The sequence below is a fragment of the Crocodylus porosus genome, unplaced genomic scaffold (genome assembly GCF_001723895.1).
Source record: "Crocodylus porosus isolate Cpor-Errol unplaced genomic scaffold, CroPor_comp1, whole genome shotgun sequence".
Lineage (NCBI taxonomy): Eukaryota > Metazoa > Chordata > Crocodylia > Crocodylidae > Crocodylus > Crocodylus porosus.
Genome location: NW_017728910.1, coordinates 19,193,171 through 19,212,621, shown reverse-complemented (window position 1 = coordinate 19,212,621; position 19,451 = coordinate 19,193,171). Strand labels below are relative to the sequence as shown.

At 41.8% G+C, this 19,451-nt stretch overlaps 2 protein-coding genes across 4 annotated transcripts in view; both read right to left on the bottom strand.

Moving 5' to 3' along the window:
• MFN1 (mitofusin 1) overlaps window positions 1-8,174 on the bottom strand; it is a 38,700-nt gene extending 30,526 nt beyond the window's left edge. Inside the window, exons 1-5 of one of the 3 annotated variants that reach the window (XM_019532760.1) lie at window positions 8,069-8,174; window positions 7,582-7,703; window positions 5,827-5,962; window positions 2,416-2,578; window positions 932-1,056 (exon numbers count right to left, since the gene is read on the bottom strand). In XM_019532760.1, the coding sequence (XP_019388305.1) occupies window positions 932-1,056; window positions 2,416-2,578; window positions 5,827-5,962; window positions 7,582-7,696 (539 nt within the window). In that variant the 5' untranslated portion in view covers window positions 7,697-7,703; window positions 8,069-8,174. Of the gene's footprint in view, window positions 1-931; window positions 1,057-2,415; window positions 2,579-5,826; window positions 5,963-7,581; window positions 7,875-8,068 lie in introns of those variants that run through there. The other 2 variants (XM_019532761.1, XM_019532759.1) reach the window with 2 other exon arrangements.
• A 4,114-nt stretch (window positions 8,175-12,288) lies between these two features.
• ZNF639 (zinc finger protein 639) lies at window positions 12,289-17,886 on the bottom strand. The gene is made up of 4 exons (XM_019532758.1): window positions 17,739-17,886; window positions 16,867-16,974; window positions 15,252-15,383; window positions 12,289-14,930 (listed from the first exon to the last, which is right to left on the bottom strand). Exons 1-4 carry the CDS (start codon window positions 17,815-17,817, stop codon window positions 13,786-13,788), a joined length of 1,464 nt encoding a protein of 487 aa, XP_019388303.1. The 5' UTR covers window positions 17,818-17,886; the 3' UTR covers window positions 12,289-13,785.
• Window positions 17,887-19,451: the final 1,565 nt, after the last annotated feature.

Here is a 19,451-nt window from a genome sequence, read left to right as displayed (position 1 = left end):
CCCAGTATTCTTTCCTGCCATGGCAGGGGGTCGGACTAGATGATCTGCTCAGGTCCCTTCCGACCCTAGAAACTATGAAACTATGATTTCAAGGGTGTAGGATCAGACACACGAGTACAAGTACTACTTACATCATGGTAGTGAGTAACCTGCACGATAAACATGCCTGTTTTGCCAAGTAAGAAGGTTGTATTTATAAAATTACTTGTAAGAACAAAGCAGACTTTAGTTTCTACAAACCACTTAAGAGCTGATGTAAAAAAAAACAGTGGCTAACACTAAACCACAGCTGGAATATTCTTATGTATTTGATAAGTCTGAAGAAACACATTCCACAATTTCTCTGATTCTATGAATTTTTGTGCATCTGTAACTCCATAAAAAGTGCATTTGATATGAACACAGCACAAGCAGGGACTTGATAAAGTTTCGGCATTTTAGATATTTCTAAAGCACTGTTCTAATGGCATTGAAGTTTTTACCAAAAAGACCTTTGCATCATGAGCCCCAAAAGCCTACATTTCAAGTGGTCAGAATGAAGGGGTTCATAGAATGAGAGGTTAACAGGGAGGAGAAAGTGTTACAGGTGTTAGTATGACCTTAAGTATATTTCCATACTACTAAAGTAGAAGTTTAACTTAGTCGAATGCTGGACCCATTCTGAACTGAGTCATGGGATTCAGAGTTGTTCCAACTGTAACCATGCCAAAATATGCACAGTAGCATGGTGATAATGGCAGACAGAAAGCATCTACAATAGAACAGAGTTCAAGCACAAAAACACTCTTAAGCAATTTTGCAACCCACCAAAGACAAAAAATAAAAACAGAGCATTATTACAGCATTTAGATCAGATTTCAGTTACCTGACTAGTATGGAACCGTTAATGTGGAAAACTCAGTGAACTGGTTTAATAAAGCAATAGTTATACCTGTCTACCAAAACCAAGTCATCTCTCAGGAGGGCACACTTTGACTTGGGCCAAAAGACATGGACCAAGCAGCCAGCTTCCAAGTCTTTATCCATATGAAGTGCATGGGCAAGCTGATTAACAGTCTGCAAAGAATCAGAAAAAAAACACCTTGTAGGTATACAACATGACAGCTTAACACAAAACCTTTACCACACAGAAACCAGAATTTTTGCAGAAGTAAGACTCTCTTACTAGCCTTACACAGTCCTCAAATAGGACACCAGTACAAGATTTGAACTTACCACTTAAAAACTATGAATTTCTTAAAATGTTTTTTCCACCCAAGTTTTTCCATAGTCCCTCGCCTTTGAAGAATAGTCATTTTTCTGTCCTTGGAAAAAAGGACAAGACTGTTTGGCTCTTTGGAGCCAAACAATGGTATTCTTAATTCAAGGTTACAATTGAGTGTAGTACTGCACTTGCTTTAAAAGGAGTAAAATAAGCATTTAAATAGGCTAAGTAAGTTTAGGTAGACAGAGGCATATTCCTCCAACTGTACAGTTTTTGCAAGAAAGTTAGCCTTCCATGATAGGTACAGGTATTCAAAAAGCCTGAGGCAGAATCTAAGTGACTCAGTTTTCTGTAAGCAGCGTAATTTAGATCGGTAGCGAACAGAACACATTTGTCCTTTGATGGAGGGGAGGGTTAAATCTTAGGCCAGGTTCTTCCATTTTTAAACCAGTCTATGAATGCCAAACTTCTGTTGTGTTACGGGTATAGATCAGTTCTATGTGTTGTACTTCTGTCCTGTTACAGGTATAAACTGGTTTCCAATCACTTATACCAGTACAAATGTAGGGTGCCTATACACATGCAGCGAGGCTGCTCTGGCACCCTGTAATTATAGTGTGCTGGAGTCAGCTTGATTAATTGAATCTGCTGGAGCATGGTAATTACTGCATTCCAGCAGACTCCAGCATCATGTGTATAGCTTCCACACTGAAAAATGATGGTAAGATGCTTCAAAGTTTCTTCAGCAAGCTTTAGTTAGTGCTCCCACAGCCATTTTTCAGCATGGGGAAGCTGATACACATGATGCTCCAGGTACTTTAATAAGAGCAGCAGAGCCACTCTAGTTAAAAGTGCCCCCCAGCCCCCTACTCCCCGAACAGGTGCATAAACACCCATAATGTCTGTACCTGGCCCTAGAGCATTAAAAAGAAAGACCAAAAGTTATGTGACTATACAAACAAGTCACAGTATACATGTACATTCTATGTATAGCATAAGCATAGAAGAAACCTAGGAAAATGCTGTGGGCTGTCTTTTACTTTTATTTAATTATTCAGTACCAGAGGAACTATTTTACAAAGAAAGATAGGTTTATATTTCCCATTAAAACTTAAGAAGTGCATGAAATATTGTACCTAATAAAAATTGTCCTTATAATATTACTTTTTCCCAGCACCAGCTTCTTAACCACAGGAAAAAAAAAAATCTACCTTGACACTCTTCTTCTCATCTGATCCTTCTGTCATGAGATAAGCTTTATCACCATCTGTCCCTTCTACACTGAGAAAGCAGTTAGTTGTGTGTCCAATCCCACTAGGAAGTACCTTATCCCACAACATTGCATTAATGACCGAACTCTTTCCACTGCTTGTTCTAGAAGGAAATAACATAAGAGCATTTAAAGTGGGCTTAACAAATCACAGAATACCTTCGCTTGAGACTATTTGCCCTACATAACCTAAGCAGACCTGGATTTTATGCAATTGTTCTGCATGGCTCACCCTTGTTCCCACAAAGGCTAGCTTGCAGGAATGTCCCATACAACCAGGTCTACTCTTGAAAAAAAAAAAGTTGATACAGCTATACCAACCAGCCCTCCTAGGACAGGCATAGACTACCAGTGCAAAAAGCACTTGTTGCTAGTATGCCTAGCACTTCTTGCTAGTATGTTTTTTCAACCTTTTCCCCAACAAAGGGGAAAAAAAAAAAAAATCACATTCCTAACCAATATTGTTCCTAAGACTGTACTGTCTTTAAGACAGAGGCCATCTTTACCTTTGTCTGTTCTGTGGTTATCATAATGGAGGTTCAAGCAATTTTGAGAGGTATCTGGGGACTACCCTAATATAAATCAGCACTGTGGTAATGTTTGATTCCTTTTCAAAAATGAAATTTCCATTTAAAAAAACCCAAAACTTCACAATCAAATAAGACAACTCACATGTCAGATAACTTTTTCAACTCAACAAAGATTTCCACAATAAAACATGCAAACTTTTTTTAAAAAAAAAGAACATAAAATATATTTCTCTTGCACCGATTCCAATTCATTGCAATATGAAACCCTTTATTTTACATTCCAGTATTTAGCTCCAATCTCATTTTGGATGAAAAACTCAGTGATGCAGACATTTTTGGTTCATTTGGCTAACAGAGGTGTTTACTAACTCAATGCACTAAAGAGATTCAAAGTTCATTCTAAGTTATGTTCTACTGTACCAGCCTTTCACTTTTCACGCAAGGATTTGAGGCCTAGCTTTTCTGTAACAGAAGGAATCTAGTATAAAGTGAACTCATATACTAAACAGTTATATTTTTAGAACTGTACCATCTAAGAGAGCTATTTTAATACTCCATGTGCAGTCACTTGCGAATCTGAATAAATTCTGAAAACATTAGGCTTGTTTTAAATGCAGCACCGGGTTAAAGTTTAACTATCTCTAACCCTCTGCAACTGTGACTGTAACTGTAACTGTGTCTTTATCTGGGAGCATATCTTAATATTTTTAAAAACTTTTTGTGCAATGAAATTTCAGGACCTAAAATACCAGTAGACAAAAAAAAAAAGGAGAGCTGTTTGTTTTATGCATTTCTTTCCAGTTACCAAGGTATCTTGGCAAAAACAGGAAGGACTATCTAATTAAACATGTCTTTAATGCATGAAATTATTTTAAGTTTATACCCAGATTCCAGGAAAGGGGTCATCTCCACACGCTTAACCAAGCACAGTACTCTGCAGATTTCAACAGGATTTCTTAAAAGACACAAAGCTAATCATATACACAAGTGTTTGTAAAAATCAGAACCTTAGTTTGTCCTTCACCATTTAAGGAGGATTTTACTGTTTTATATTTCACTTTGCATATTGAGCACAAATTGACTTAAAAGCGCCAAGTGTATTTGTGTTCAATTAGTTTCTAGTACTTTTGCACTGCCATTATGCTCTAACATTTGGTCTGCACACATTCAGGAAACATATTTAAATCCTAATGAAACCTTCCCTTCAAAACTTACAAAAAGCTTCAAAATAATTCTATTCGGTTTCTGGCTGTATGTATGTAAAGTGTAAGCGTGTAAATGTATGTAAGGATCTAAAGCATCTAAAAAGTAAAGTTCAGAAGACCACCAGGACTAAAAAGCATTTTCCAACACCCTGAAAATGCAATTTTTAGGACAGAAAATGTGTATCAAGAATATTCAAACAGCATTTTTCACCATATTTTGAAAACATGAAGTATGTAGGCAAGAAATTATAACACTTAGTTCTAGGAGACAACAATAAAAATTATAACTAACTCTTTTTCTACTGCAATGTAGGAAGGTGGGAAATACGCAGGTTGGTAATTTTATCTGCATGTGTGTAGGTCAAGTACTAGTTTAGTGTTACAGCAAAAAGCAATCATTACAGTGGAGTCGCATCTTATGCGGGGGTTAGGTTCTAAAGTCAGTGAGTGCGTAAGGCGAAAATCGCATATAGTTAAAATTACAGAGAGCGAATCGTAGACAAAGTCATTAGCTCTGGTTCAGCTCAAGAAGTTGATTGCATAGGCTCATCTGCTGCTGGTTGTTTTTTCTTGAAAAACATAGTGATCGGCAACTGTTGCTGTTGTCTCTTGAGCTGCTCAAACATTTCTGGGTACAGTCTCAAATCGTCTGTAATACTACATGCGATTTTGAGACTTCATTCCATAGAGGGACCGTATTCAGAAATTAAATCATTCAAGCGTTTCACTGCTTGGAACACTTCAGCAAATTTATGAAGATTCCAGCTTGCTGGTTCTTCTAAATACGAATCTTTAAACACTAGAATCACACTCACTGTGGCAAGATGCTCACATTATGAGAGGCATGCGGGAACTGAGACCGACTGAGGGAACAGCAGATTCACTTCTCCCATCTCACGCTCACTCTGGGGCATACACTCATTGAGTGGACTGGCAGGCGGAATTGCCCACACTATTTTTCTCTCTCTTTTTTTTTTTTTTGCCGAGTGTGTATAGTTGAATTTGTGCAAGTTAAACGCGCGTATGATGCAACTCCACTGTACTAAGTTGATATTAACTACTTTTTAACTCCAACACTTCTTTAAAAAAATCCTCAAACTAAACCTGTGTCCTTTTTTTTTTTTTTTAATCCCCATTGATTGTGTGTGGAGACGTTCAACAACCAAACATTTATTTTTCAAGGCTATATTCATTTAACACAAACCAAGACCTTAAAAACAAACAAGGAGTCTAAAAAGTAAAAAGTACACCACCAATTTAAAAAAACTATGGATAGAAGATGCTGGCAATTTCAAACATGCTCTTGAGCAGATCTACTACTTGACTAAGGAAATGCCCTACTTAAAGATTCGCAGCACTAACAAATCATCTCACTGAATTTTGCCTTTGGAGAAAGCACGTGACCTAATGTAGACAAATAAGCTTATATCACAGACCATGATAGCATCAAAACGAAGATTCAGCAGTAAACAGGCAAGAATTAACATATCTTGACATTATGCTGTGAAGACATCAACATGTGACATTGCACAAAATCCCAGGATAAGTAAACTGCAGCTGGACGCCAAGTCCAAAAAGGAAAAAAAAAAAATTAATTTTGTTAAATGAAATAATTACCTGCCAAAAAATGCCACTTTCATGTGTCTCCGTGAAAGCACCTCACCAATGACTGCCAATTTGCTTTTATATGCCTGTATTTTTTCTAGTTCATCTTCAGTTGCCACATTTTTGAGTTCTGGATTCCTGTATGTTGCTATTCAAAAAAAGAAAAATATGTCTATAAAAGGAGTCATGTGAATAGTTTACTTTATTAAAGGATTGGAGAGCCTTGGAGTGTATTTGTAAGACGAGTATAAATTGCTTCTGATATCAGCCACTTATTTGACAGGTCCAGGCAGGCACTGCTAAAAAACCTTGACACTGATTTTGTAGAAGCATCTAGAACAGGGGTGGCCAAACCTGTGGCACGAATGCCACAAGTGGCAAAGCCTGTCTGTGTGGCACGTGGCAAATCAAAGAGGGGATAGGCAACACAGCAGCAGATAGAGTTAGGAGCAGAAGACAGGCAGAAAGCAGACGAGACCAGGCAAGCAAAAAGAGCAGAAGGCAAAGCAGCAGATTGGGCAGAGGAAGAGGATCAGCGTAGTAAAGAGGAAGCTGTGGGGCTACTTTGTGGCAAGTTTGCCAAAATATTGACCACCACTGATCTAGAGCATTGTTATACCTGCTATGACTTAGCTAGAACATCAGACTTTAGGAACTGGAACACACCGTGAACACCACAGTATCATAGAAAATAGGGTTTGGAAGGGACCTCAGGAGGTCACATCTAGTCCAACCTTCTGCTCAAAGCAGGACCAGCCCCAACTAGATCATCTCAGAAAAAGTTTTGTATAGCCAAGTCTAAAAAATGTTAAGATTTAATTTACTAGCACATGAAGTTTAATTTACTAGCTCATTGGTTTCACTTAGCTCCTACAAGAGGTCCCTGTTGCTTTCAGAAAGCAGAGTCAAACCCCTGTCCCTAAACTCCACTGCTGTCAGGATGTGCCTTCACTTCGGAGTCAAAACAGGTCTAACCTAGCGCTGGACTCAGCCCTCTACAAATCTTTTTATGCCAACTGTGGAAAACCTGGTCTTTCTTTTTGGATGCAAGTGGGAAATTGCAGGAAAGTAAGCAGACCTATGGGCACTCAAGTAGTTTCCCTTTCACCACATTTAAGAGCAAGGAGGTTACCACTCTACGAGAAAGCCACACTCGTGTTTTGTTATGACCAAGGTCAGAGGTTCTTGTATGCAGACCAGACGGGAGCCAAATAATAGCATCGGCTGACTGCAGTGAAGACGTACCACAGCGTTGGGCAACACAAGTCTCTTGAAAGTCAACAAGAGTCAGCAGTACTCAAAATTTCTGAAAATCAATCAACTGCTCTATAGGTGCCTGCCTTTAGTTCAGAGCAGGATTGAGTCTGTGCTCTTATTTGTGCAGCAGCCCGCTGTGAATGCTTGGCAGATAACCAGTAAAGGATCATGCATCCAAGGAGCCCAGATGCACGCCTTGCTGGGGTTATTTGCCCAGAGCAGGGGGCTGGCCCCGATGACCTCACGAGGTCCCTCCCAGTCCTAAACTTCTGTGAATCAGTAAACAAGCAATTTGCCGAAGGTCAGTCCAAAATCAAGCAGAGCAGAAAATAAAACCCAGCTGCATCTAGCGCTCCAGGGTCATATCATACTGCCTGCCTCCACAATACACTCCCTATGATGCCGACTAACTTGTAGTTGCTATTTATACACCGGCGGACACAACGCTGTGAGGCGATACCCAAGGACACCGAAAAAAGGCAGGGGCTCTGTCCAACGCAGAACAATTACCTTCCACAAAACTCGCTCCTTCGGTGACATAATCCAACAGCTGGTCAAAGATTGCAGCGATCGCCTTTTTAGCCAGGACAAAGTGCTTCAGCGGGGAGGCCGCAGTTTCTGCCATGATGGAGCTATGAGGAGAAGTATAAAAGAGGCTGAAACACTTCTCGTGCCGACGGTCACCAAAATCTGGGCACTTTTCACGGTACGGCATTGGCCCTGCTCCTGCTCGGGCTGCCCTGAGGAGTGCAACGCGCTTTCTGGCCCAAATACCAAAGGGCAGAGGAAAAGAGAAAAAAGAAAAAAAAGAACCAGGGAAACTTTCAAGGCAGCTTTTTATAGTGTGCTCGGCACCAGGCCTGGGCTGCCCTGGACTAGGCAGGGAGGAAACGGTCACGCCGGGGTGTCAGGCCCTGACAGGGCTCCTCCGAGCCCGCCCACGGGAAGGCCCCGACCACGAGCCCGGTACCTGGCGCGGCCCACCCCCCGAGCTCACCCGTCACCCAGCAACCGCCGCGCGCACAGCGCCACCGTAGCTCCCCCTCACCGGGTCCGGGCAAGGCAGACATCACTTCCGTTTCCGCCCCCCATGTTTCCTGAGGCCTCCCACAACCGGAAGTGGGCAGCGCCGGAAGTGCGCTCGCCGCCATGTGCAAGGGGGCGGGGGGAAATCAGTGAAGGACAGTCGCCGCGCCGTCAGCGCCATCTTTACTAAGGGCGCAGCGGGAGATGGAGGCATCCCCTCGGTGTTCAAAATGGAGGCTGGGCGGCCTCTCCCCCGGGCTCGTGGTGTCGCTGCGGCCCGGGGCCCAAAGAGCTGGGGTGGTATTTAAGGTGCTACTCCCCCTCCCCCAGGGCCTGGAGCAGCTGGGGTGTCACTCCCGGACCAACACACCCACCCCGACCTACAGATGCTTCCTCACCTGGACAAAGGGGTTTTTCAACCCAAAAGCTTGCCAAGAAAAACTTTTCCGACTTGACGTTGATCTAATAGAAGATACTGGATTTTTCACCCAAAGACCCTTGTCTGCCATCATCCCCCCACTGCCCTCAGACAAGCCAGGCCCCAGCTGGGCCTGGCCCTTGCCCTGCTCCTGCCTGCGGGGTTGGAGAGCACCCAGCTGTTTTTGCTAGGAAGATGCTGTCATCACTGGCCTTGTAGATAACTGAAGCCAATAGAGGGCTACGTGCAGCGTATTTTGTGTGAATCATTCAGCCTCCTGGGGCTGCACGTGCTCGGGTACTGTGCTCGCCCGCGCCCCGCACACGGGCCCACCTGCCCTGCATGTGCAGCCAGCCAACCTGTCTGCCATTGCCTTGCACTGACAGCTTGTGCCAAGTTGCTCGTCGTCGCTTTCGCGATGTGGTTTCGCCTCCGCGTATAACTTTGCTTTAATAGTCGATTGTGTTTTTTAAGGCGTCCAGATTCCCCAGTGATCCAAGTAGCCTTAAAAAATGTTTCTATTTCCACCTCTTCCGTAAGGAGGCAGAAGTCTGTGACCCAAGATAGGAATGACCACACGATTACACCGACACATAATTGCCAGCCTTTCTTTTTATAGACCTCTACATGAGCATAAACTCTGTCTGTTTCTTGCTTCTTAAATTCTTTGAAGCAAGGAGTATGTTTGTGCTCCGTTTGTCCAGTGCCCAGGACAAGAAAGTTCTGGTTTATGACCAAACTTCACGGGCACTATAGTAAGACAAACAACAAATTTAGTATGTTATTAAAAAAACCCAACAACAAACCACCTGGTGAATCAATCATCAGTTGTTTTCTGCATACATTTTCATGAAATTAGCAGCCTTTTAGTTCTGGCTATTTTCTGCAGTTCCTTAGAACATTAAAGGCAATAGTTAAAGAGCCTGTTTGATGGTTATTTTTACACAAAAATAAAGCAGAATGATTCATGTGCCAGAAAAGGGAAAAGGTTTTTTTGCAACCTAAAAGTCCAGTTAAAACAGTTTCTGTATGCACACAATAAAGCAGAGATGAAGGATGTCTGCCACAGTCCTACAATCAGATCCATGTGGACAAAGAATTACAAAGCCCATGGATTCGGCTGCAGGTCTACTTTAGATGCACGTGCAATTGCAGTAACACCAGTTACAAAAGCATGGTTTTTCTTTCATTTCTTTACCTGCCAGTGCCCTTCTGTAGACAGTTATACGGGTGTAAATAAGTATTTTTTCAGGTGTAGTTTGCTTTGCTCTGGTAACCTGCATAAGTTACACCTGCAAAATCACTTTTGCCAGTATAAATTACATCTACTCTAGGAGGGCTTAAGAGTTTAGCTATGCCAGTGAACTGTATTAGTAAACCGACTCTATTTTAGACCGGTTTTTATAATTTTGTCAATCAAAAAATAAATCAGGAAGCCAATGTAAACCAATTTGTTTTTCCAATAATTATTTCACTGTGCATCTTTCATAAGATGCTAGGTTGATTAGCTTTGTATTTTTTTTCCAGCTAAAAAGAAGATAAATCCCTTCTAGCTGCCATTTCCCCAGTCCACCCGCTATCTAAATGTTAACAACAAACAGCATATCCTCATTGAAGTCTGCGTGCAGTAAGCCTGTTTTGTACTGTATTTCATTCCACCTTAAATTTCTAGTCTTTCAAGCTCCCATTCTTTCTATCTTACAGGGAAAGCTGAAAGGGCAAACAGTAAGTAAACAATGTAAAATCAGTCACGCGTTTGGATTCCTGCATATTATCAGTACCGGTCATAATTTAATCAGAGTCAGCCATTCACAAGAATGACAAGTGCTCAGGGACCCAAGACCACAGACAGGCCTTCACATTTTATAGGACACAGTAAGAACAATCACAGACTTAATACAAATCAACACAGTTCACAGGGTGTTTATGGAAAGCACGCTCAGTGACTCCAGTTTCCCACTCACAGTTTTAGCAAGAGTCTTGCAATAATTAGTGTTCTTCTTTGTTAAAATTCCAAGTCCTGGAGTTATGAAAATCTCAGCTTTGATTAAAAAAATAAAGTTTCTAGCCCCTCTGTTATAGACTGAAGCTGAAAAACACAACCCACATGTGACCTAGGGATTCAAAAACTAGAAGATAAAATAATAAGGTTTTTTTTTTTTCTTTTAAAAACGCTACTCATGATTTTTGAACATCTGTGGCTGGGATGTTGTGTTCAAACACAAACACATCCCGGAAGACTCCATCTAGTGGCCAGGCAGTCACATCACAAGTCACAACTCCAGTATTTCACAAATAGCTCCATAATTCCCTTTGTACTCCATGGCAGTGATTCTCAACCTTTCTAGACTGAAGGCTCCCCTCGTTAAGCTCAGGACACCCCTTGGAAAATGCCAGCTCTTGGCTTAACTCATTTTTTGACTACAGAAAAAATAATAGAGCAATTCTTTTGTTTCAATAAACTCAGAAATACCACAAGCCAGAATGTTTTTAAACCCTGCATTTCTTTTTCAAACCTCTGGGTTTGTATCTTGTGAATCATGATTATACACCTAACAGTGCCACCATTATATAGCACTGTGCAGCACTCTTGAAATGATTTCAAGGTACACCAGGGTGCCATGGCATCCCGGTTGAAAAATCACTACTCTAAGGAATCATGTACCCAGACCACATTTGAACTGTTTTGGTAGCTTTCTGTGTATATAGTGGATTTCAGTCTCCAGAGCTACCAAACCAACTGCTTTTATGAGCTTTAAATTGACTTAACAACTTAAATGTGCTCTGCAGAACTCTGGGCTCTCTCTTCTTGATATATTTCATATCATCAACACTGAACATCTCCATTTTAATCCATGACTATCTTGCTGACAAAATAAAGCTCCAGCTATATTCCCTTTCAGCAGAAATTGAGCTATTTATACATTCTAAAATATACTGAGAATAGAGTCAAGTATTTATTCTCTTGCATATAAAATTACAACTAACAAAATCTTGGAAGTGATTATTTTATGTAGTACCTCATCACTGTGATACTGAAATGTTTCACAGTAAATCGGTATGTTTTGTCTCCATTCTACAGATTAGGAACTTGTACATAAAAAGCAACTCTGGAACTTGCCCCAAAGCCCTAGGAAAAATCACCCGGGAGCCAGGATTCAAATCTAAAGTTTGTCCCATTTCAGTACTTTATCCACTACTAAACCCCTTCTCTTAAATGGGGCATGATAATCACAGTACAAACATGCCTATTCTCCCTCACCACCAGCAAGCCAGTTTCCCACCCTCATTTTCCTCCTATATCCAGCTCCTTTCCGGAACTCATCAGTGTACCTAGCTGTAAAAGGAGGTAATACTAGTAATAACTGACAAGCACCCTTTCTCTCTTTCCAACTCCATCTGCAAGCATGAATTAATTTCCCAAATGTGAACAGAACCCAAATTCTTATATTCTCTTTATCCTACTACTACCAGGCCAGCCAGGATGGAGTGACCAGGTAATCCGTGAGAAAAAAATCACTGTGGTATAACAATGACTTACAGTAATCCCATTATAAATGTAAAATAGGATTTTCTGGGTAACAGCAGTCAAAATCATTTTAACAGCCTTTGAATGTAGAGCGTGTAAGGTGGAAAGATGAGCAAATATACCTTCTGCAAGGCTAGCTGGTAGGTTGTTTATTATTAAGAATAGCATATGCTACCCAGCTCAAAATAGCTTCTATAACTGTTTCCAGAATGAAAAGAATTTGAGGCAAAAAAGGATTTCCGTAGGCTGTACAGGACCAAATTTTATCTTTAGCTTTATGAATTCAGTACACAGAACTTTAACATTTTGTGCTGAGCTATTAACACAAATCTCATTCTCATAGCTCCACAGAAATACTTGCACATGAATTATGTTTATACAAAGCTTATACTGGACAATTTCATACATTACAACTTTACAGTCAATACAGACAAATGTAAACTCCTACTTACTTACTGGCTATTTCACCTTTATAGCTATCAGAATCTAAACACCTCTTATTTTAGGTCTAAAGGTTGGTCAGTCAGAAATCTGGCAAAGAAACAGCACCTTACGAATACACACTCCTTTTTAAAGAAGATAGCATGAACTGGGCAGTATCCAATCTGAACAGGTGGGTGAAAAGTCTGGAAAAGGATTACAATTATTTTAATTTATTATACACTGCACTAGACACTTGGACATGCACATGGGAAAGAAAGTTTAAAATTCATGGGATGAGAATAAGGCATATTACCTTAGCCCTTAGTCATGTAATGCTAACCATAGAGGTAAAGGTAATTATGGCTCAGTCTTGCTCTGAATGAGGTCAGGGACATACCCCATTTCACTGACAGCTGAATTAGGCCCCTTGTACCTACAAAGATCACACCTCTGGGTACATTCTTAGCTGGATCCCTAAAGCAACTTCCCTCAACACATCTCCACATAGGTGACACCTGTCAATAGGTGACATCTCAAAGAAAAGGAAACTATAGAAAATAATAAAAAGATGCATTAAAAATTTGGAGGCCTGCAGCAGATGGCAGGAAATTGTCACATTTGTCAGGGGACCGAGATGGCTATTGTACAGTTGCACTGTTCAATAAGTTCAGCTGGGGACTGAACAATTGGATGGGGGGTGCTAACAGAGTATGGGTAGTACAACACGCAAGACAGGTCACATTTAGGGACTTATAGTGTAGGGAGTGGGAGGACTTGGCAGTGAGAAGGCAGCAGGAGTGAACATGGAATTATAGACTGGTGAAAAGGATTGCTAGGAGTATCTGCCAAAATGCCATTTTTGGAGCATGCTTGTCTCCAGCAGTCGGTGCAATTTGCTGACGATGAATATACTCACCTGGCTGCCATAAAGTCAGCTGGGGCTTCCAGTTGAAAACAAAACAGCCCTGCTTGCTAAAGAATAATATGAACGATGTTTAACGTGTAAAAATAGAAGTTAGTTTTCTCACCGATTTTTCTAACCTAGACAAAACCCATCTTCCCCTTCATGTCAAATACAAGTGCCACTGAATGTTATCAGATAGGATGGCCCTTTAAATTGCTCCCCTAATGACTGAACAATCACATTATACTTGTGGTTATTTCCTGCCAGTCTAAAATTCCCAACATCAAGTATACGAGTAATTAAAAATTAGCCACTGTGGAATCTCTATGAAAACTATATTTAATATCACATTATAATGACCCACTGGAAATTACATTAATTCTAATAAGTTGATAGCAATGCAAAATAAAACCATCATGATGTTTCATGTATCTGAAGGTGACTTAGAAGATCTTTTTCATTTCCAAACCTCATTAAGCAATCAGTGCATTTGTGAGGCAAGTCTGCCGAATGCCTGAAATCTAAATGAGTTTTAAGGTCTTGGATCTGCCCCGTCGAATATTCACAGTACTGACACAAATAAATCCCTTCAGATAAATGAGAATTTAAATGCTTGCAGTACTCCAACATACCTGAAAAGCCTTTTCCACATTCATCACAAACATGGGGGTATATTTTGGTGTGTTCAATAGCTACATGCCTGTTGACATTTGTATGCAGCCTACTCCTAAAACCACATACTTGGCATACAAAAAAGTTCTTGCACTTATCAAAGCTAATTTTGTTTATGAGGCTGTATTGTCCACGCTCCTTGTTGTTATAGTTATCACTTAGCTCAATTAACCTACATGCATGCTCATTTACCACATGGCTGTGCAAGTCTTCTGGATCATTGGTTTCATGTTCACAAAACTGACACAGATACTGTTCATCACAGCTGTGTTCCTGGAAGTGCAGATACAGCTCGCTGCTTGAAGAGAACTGCACGTCACACTGCTCACACCAATAAAGGTGATCATTGAAATGCGTATCTGCTATGTGCTGACTGAGGTTCTCAAATATCACTGTTTTGTAGTCACAGTATTTACATATGTAGGGGTCTTCCTCATGTATTTTGACATGCTCAATCAGCAGCACTTTGCTAGAGAAACTCTCTTTACATACTCTACAAACATTTGTGTCTGTGCATGTCTTGTGTTTCAGGATCATATGCTGTTTTAAATCAGAAAAGTACTTGCTATTAAACTCACACAGCTCACACTTGTACAGGCCACTGCTGTTGGCTCGTAATAAAGGCCACTTCTGTTGAGCAGTGATATTCAAAGCCTGGTTCTTCTCAAACAGTTTGCAGCTTTCAACAGGTATTTCCTCAATGTCTTCAGCTTCTAGCTTTTCAGGTGAAATGGTTTGTGTCTCTATATCATGAACTTCTATAGCATTAACTTCTGTAGTAGAAATTTCTACTGTTTGAATATCAAGGGGTTTCTCCTCTTCAGTTGGGCTGTCACTGAATATAAGAGACTCGCACATATCTTTACAGAGTCCATTAGCAGCTTTTTCTACAAGAAGGAAGATACAATTTACAGATTAAAAAGACCATGAGCTATTGCTGGGTTGGCCCATTGGTTTTCAGCCCTTTGTAGCAATTCACAAATACAAATAAGGTATTATTTTCCTCTAGCCCTGAAAGTTTAATAGGGATATCAGATAAACACCATTAAGATTTACCTCAGTTTATCTGTCTATAGGTTCAACACTTCTATCATTGCAATCATTGCAGAAACAAAAAAAGCTAGTTGCACTGAAAGCCCCCAGCTTTACAATAAGCTTTCCAATGCCCACGACATGTAGTGTTTTTGTAAATGCACTTTTATATTTACCTTTCTTCCTTGAATCTATAAAATGCAACCCCATGATACTGGACTGGGTCCCACTCCACTGTGATGTCCCAGCATGTACTGGGCTGCCATCATCATCTGTATCATGGTTCTGTGCTGGACCATGGTATCTTCCTATGAGGATATAGTAAGTTCTTTTCAGTATTCAGCTTCAACTTCTCTACCAACATGTCTTTAAAATAACTTTAGATCTTGTGGTGCTAGAGTCGAACCACCAAGTTACACAACCAAAACAGCCTTCATTTGCTTAAAGACAGGTGCTTCATGATGACGTGAGGCTGCTCAAACCAAGCCTGAGCATGCTGTTCTGCAACTCAGCAGTCCCTGTAAGCTTGCTCCCATGGGCTTGGGAGAGGGCAGAAGCAATTAGCTCTGTCTGAATCCTGATCCCAAGTCGCATTATATTTCTTTGCTAGCCCTCAGGAAAAGATCAGCCTTCAGTATTCAAAACCAAATACAAGCATGCCCACTGCTAATATTATCCAGTAATAAAACAGAGCATTATTCTCTAGGTTTGAAAATGAAGTATTTTAACTGATCAGCATTAAGAAAAAGAAAACCAGTGCCAATGATGGTAACCTGTATTTGTTTCAGAGCTGTTAACCTTCAAAATAAAGGTGGCACAAGTTTTTGCCACTTAATAATAGCAGCAGACCTAGGCTCCTCATAAAAATGAAAAGTTAATAATCCTTTAATAGGGCAAATTCTGTTATCCAAAGTTAAAACAATCTTAAAAGCAGCTGGCTCCCATATACGATTGTGGTTTCCCTGTCTTCTGATATAAACTACACTGTTCTTTTCTATACATGCTTCCACTAAATCTCTCTTAACTGAGCTTCTAGTTATTTATTCTACAATTCCATAATCCCCTTCTTTGTATACGAATTATGGATGAAAACCTATCCTAGAGACAACCACAATACAATGATTCTCTGGAAATAAATCCAAACTGAAGTCAACCAACAGGTTCAAAAGGTTTCCCTCAATTTAGAAACAAATATTAACAGCAGAACGGCTGACTACGTTGAAAAATCTCTAAAAAAAAGTCCTTAGAGGACATTTTAGCTTTTCTAATTTTGAAGTAGAACATATATTCTGAAAGTTTCCAAATGTATGATCCCTCCCCCTTTATCAATTCCTTTATTAGAATGCTCCAATGAAACATGTAGAGTTTCACTGTTAATCTTATTAAGAGAAAAAAAAGTAGTAAAATTTTTCACATTCATGCTCTCCCATGCTTCAAGGATTACATTTAGCAGTATACTCCCATAAAAAAAATGCTTTTTGTTCTCTGGAAGTCTAAATAAAACAATTTAAGGAAGCATCTGACAAAGCACCCTGTTTGATCTGAATCCTTGATTTGTTTACATCATTTTGATACTATTTAACCAACATTTTAAAATGCTGAGGTCTGCAGTTGTAAATATTGTGAACTCTTGGGCTCTACCATTTTTGAGTTTTATAATAAAATGACTTAATAACCTTGCAGACTGTTAAATACACACATTGACGAGCTAACACATGAACTGCACTGCATCACTCCCTTCCTGGGCAGAATTTTGATAGTCTTACATAGGTGTTAACACTGTAATCTTACCTCTGTTTTCAGAAAATTTTATGTCTGGCTGCTTCATAGAACAGACACTGTAACAGTGATCAGAAAAAATCCCACTGTTGTCTATGTATTTATTTACACCTGAAGAATCTAAACAGAAAAAGCAAAAAGTATTCAGATCAACCAGCTGAACTACCAACATGCATACTTTTAAAACAATACACAAAGGCTACCTCTGTGGTCACAGTTGTGTCATGGGAATTATCAGCACCTGTTAAGACTGTGGATGGCCCCTGATTCTGAAATAGTTGGCATCGAAATCATGGTTTCCATCTTCAAAACAGCTGCCCTGATATTAAAGGGAGAGTTTTCAAACATACGCGCAGTGTTAGTCCAACCACTGAAGCCAGTAGGAAGGAAACTACTGAGCACAGTAGATGCTGAACTGCAATCTCTCTGTGTGCCTTTGTACAGATGGGGAAATCAAGATTAAACAACTTGTTCCATGCCACAAAGTGAGCAGGGAACAGCAATCAGCCTTTAGATATGCCAGTGGCCTTAAATGGCTCAACACCAGAGGGCCACTTACTGAGTTTTGGCAAGTCATTGAGGGCCACGTGGCAGGCAGCCCAGGGCAGATTAATATTAATTTTCTAAATTATTTAGGGGCCCTGCAGACGAGATAGAATGGCCTGGCGGGCCGCATCCAGCCCCCAGGCTGCATTTTGTCCACCCCTGCTCAACACCAGAGTACGAGAGCGGAGATTAAGTTGAGAAGGAGGCATGCTAATGCGCCTCTGAGCTCGTAAGACTTTCACAAGACTCATTTGTTCATTTTTCAGAAAGCAGCAGTCTATTTCTGAAGACGAGCCCCATGCACTGAAACGTGAACACAGTTCAAGCTCCCGACTGACCTGAGTACCGTGAAGGATGCAAAGTCTTTCTTTTCCTTTTTTTAGGGTGTTCGTTCATTTTGCTTCTGTCTAAATCCATTACAACCAGTTAAAAGCAACAGCATCCAAGAAGTGGTAAAACACCTTGTTTGTAGTCAAGCAGCAGCACCTAAAGATCAATAATTAGTCAGTATTTCAGCCAGGTACAGCGGCAGTTGCTAAACAAGTAAATTCCTCACCAGTCTATGCCCTGGCACAGCACATACATGATTTGATACCAAAAAGGTTTCAAAAGCAACTAAAGCATTTTAAAGACACCCTTAAACAATCATTTTCTGCCTCCACCTTTGCAATAAAACCGACCGCTAGGCACGCACGAACACAATGACCGGGTTTCAGGGAGAAAGCTAACAACCCCCTCCCTAAAAAACAGCACTTGGAAGTCGTGCTCAACCTACCGACACAGGACGCATAGCCTCTCTCAAGCAGCTGCCTGCCACCTTGCCTTGCACATCACAGGGGGGGCACAGCGCACAGGGCGCTTCTCCAGGACCCCGGCTGGGCAAGACTATCCCGAACCCGCCACCAGGCCCCTACAACAGCAGTCGAGTGACACGGGGACGATGGCTTTCGAGCCCCCTGCAAACGCCAGGCCGCGCGCGTGGTGTCACAGCTTCCCGAGGCGGAGACCCTTCATGTGGCAGCCAGCAGGCCCCTGCGGGCGAGGGCCCGCTCGACCAGGCGATGAGCGGCTGGCGGCCCAGGCAGAGCTCCCCGGCGCGGCAGGCCGCAGGGCCCGGGGCTGCGCTGAGCCCCGCGGCCGCGGGAGAAGCCGCTGGACACGGAGGAGGTCGGAAGGGCCCCGCGCTCAGCTCAGCTCACCTCACCTCACCTCACGTCCGCTCCACCTCCACCTCCAGCTCCAGCTCCAGGCCACGGCCCAGCCTCCGCGTCCGGCGCCCGCGGGAAGGGGCGGGGCGGGCGCGGGCGGCCCCTGGCGGCCACACAGCGGAGCTTCCTCGGGCGGGGCGTCGCCATGGCAACCCGCCCTGGGTAGCTCCCCGGGAACGCCCCACCGCCATAGCAACCCTGGAAGCAGAGCACCCTAGAAACCGCCCGCGAGCACCAACAACGTTTCTCTTCCCCGCTCTATTATCCCCTCTCTCCCTTTTCGTCTGCTGTTCAAGGGGCATAATGGAAAAGCAAAGGCAACAAGGATTTTTTTTTATTCATTTATTTTACTGAAAAGCAGCATGTTTCGGCGCCTCTTTCCCATGCGGGAGAAAAGACCATTTCTCTGCCTCCCCCTCATATGCACATGCCACGCACACGCACACGCACACTGTCTGACCTCCCATCTCGCACAAACCACAGAATTGCACCAACGTAATGCCTACATCCCGGTAACCCAGACCTGCTCTTTTAGAGAGACCCAGCTTTGATTTACCACCTTTGGGTAACAGGATTCATCACATGCGTAGATTTGCCCCTGCCGCCCCTAAGTACAAGTAGCTCCCTACTCTGTATTTCGACTCTGATTCTGTTCCACTTTTGTTTCCACTCATTATGTTGGCTTGGAAAGCACAAATTTAGCAGCATTCAGGGCTGGGCAGCTTATCTGATTTGATTTTGATGAGGTGCATAGGCCCTAATGCAACAATGATACCTAGATTGCGTCATCGTCATCACATGGTAAGGGCTCTCAGATCTTGCACTGGATTTGAACTGATGCCA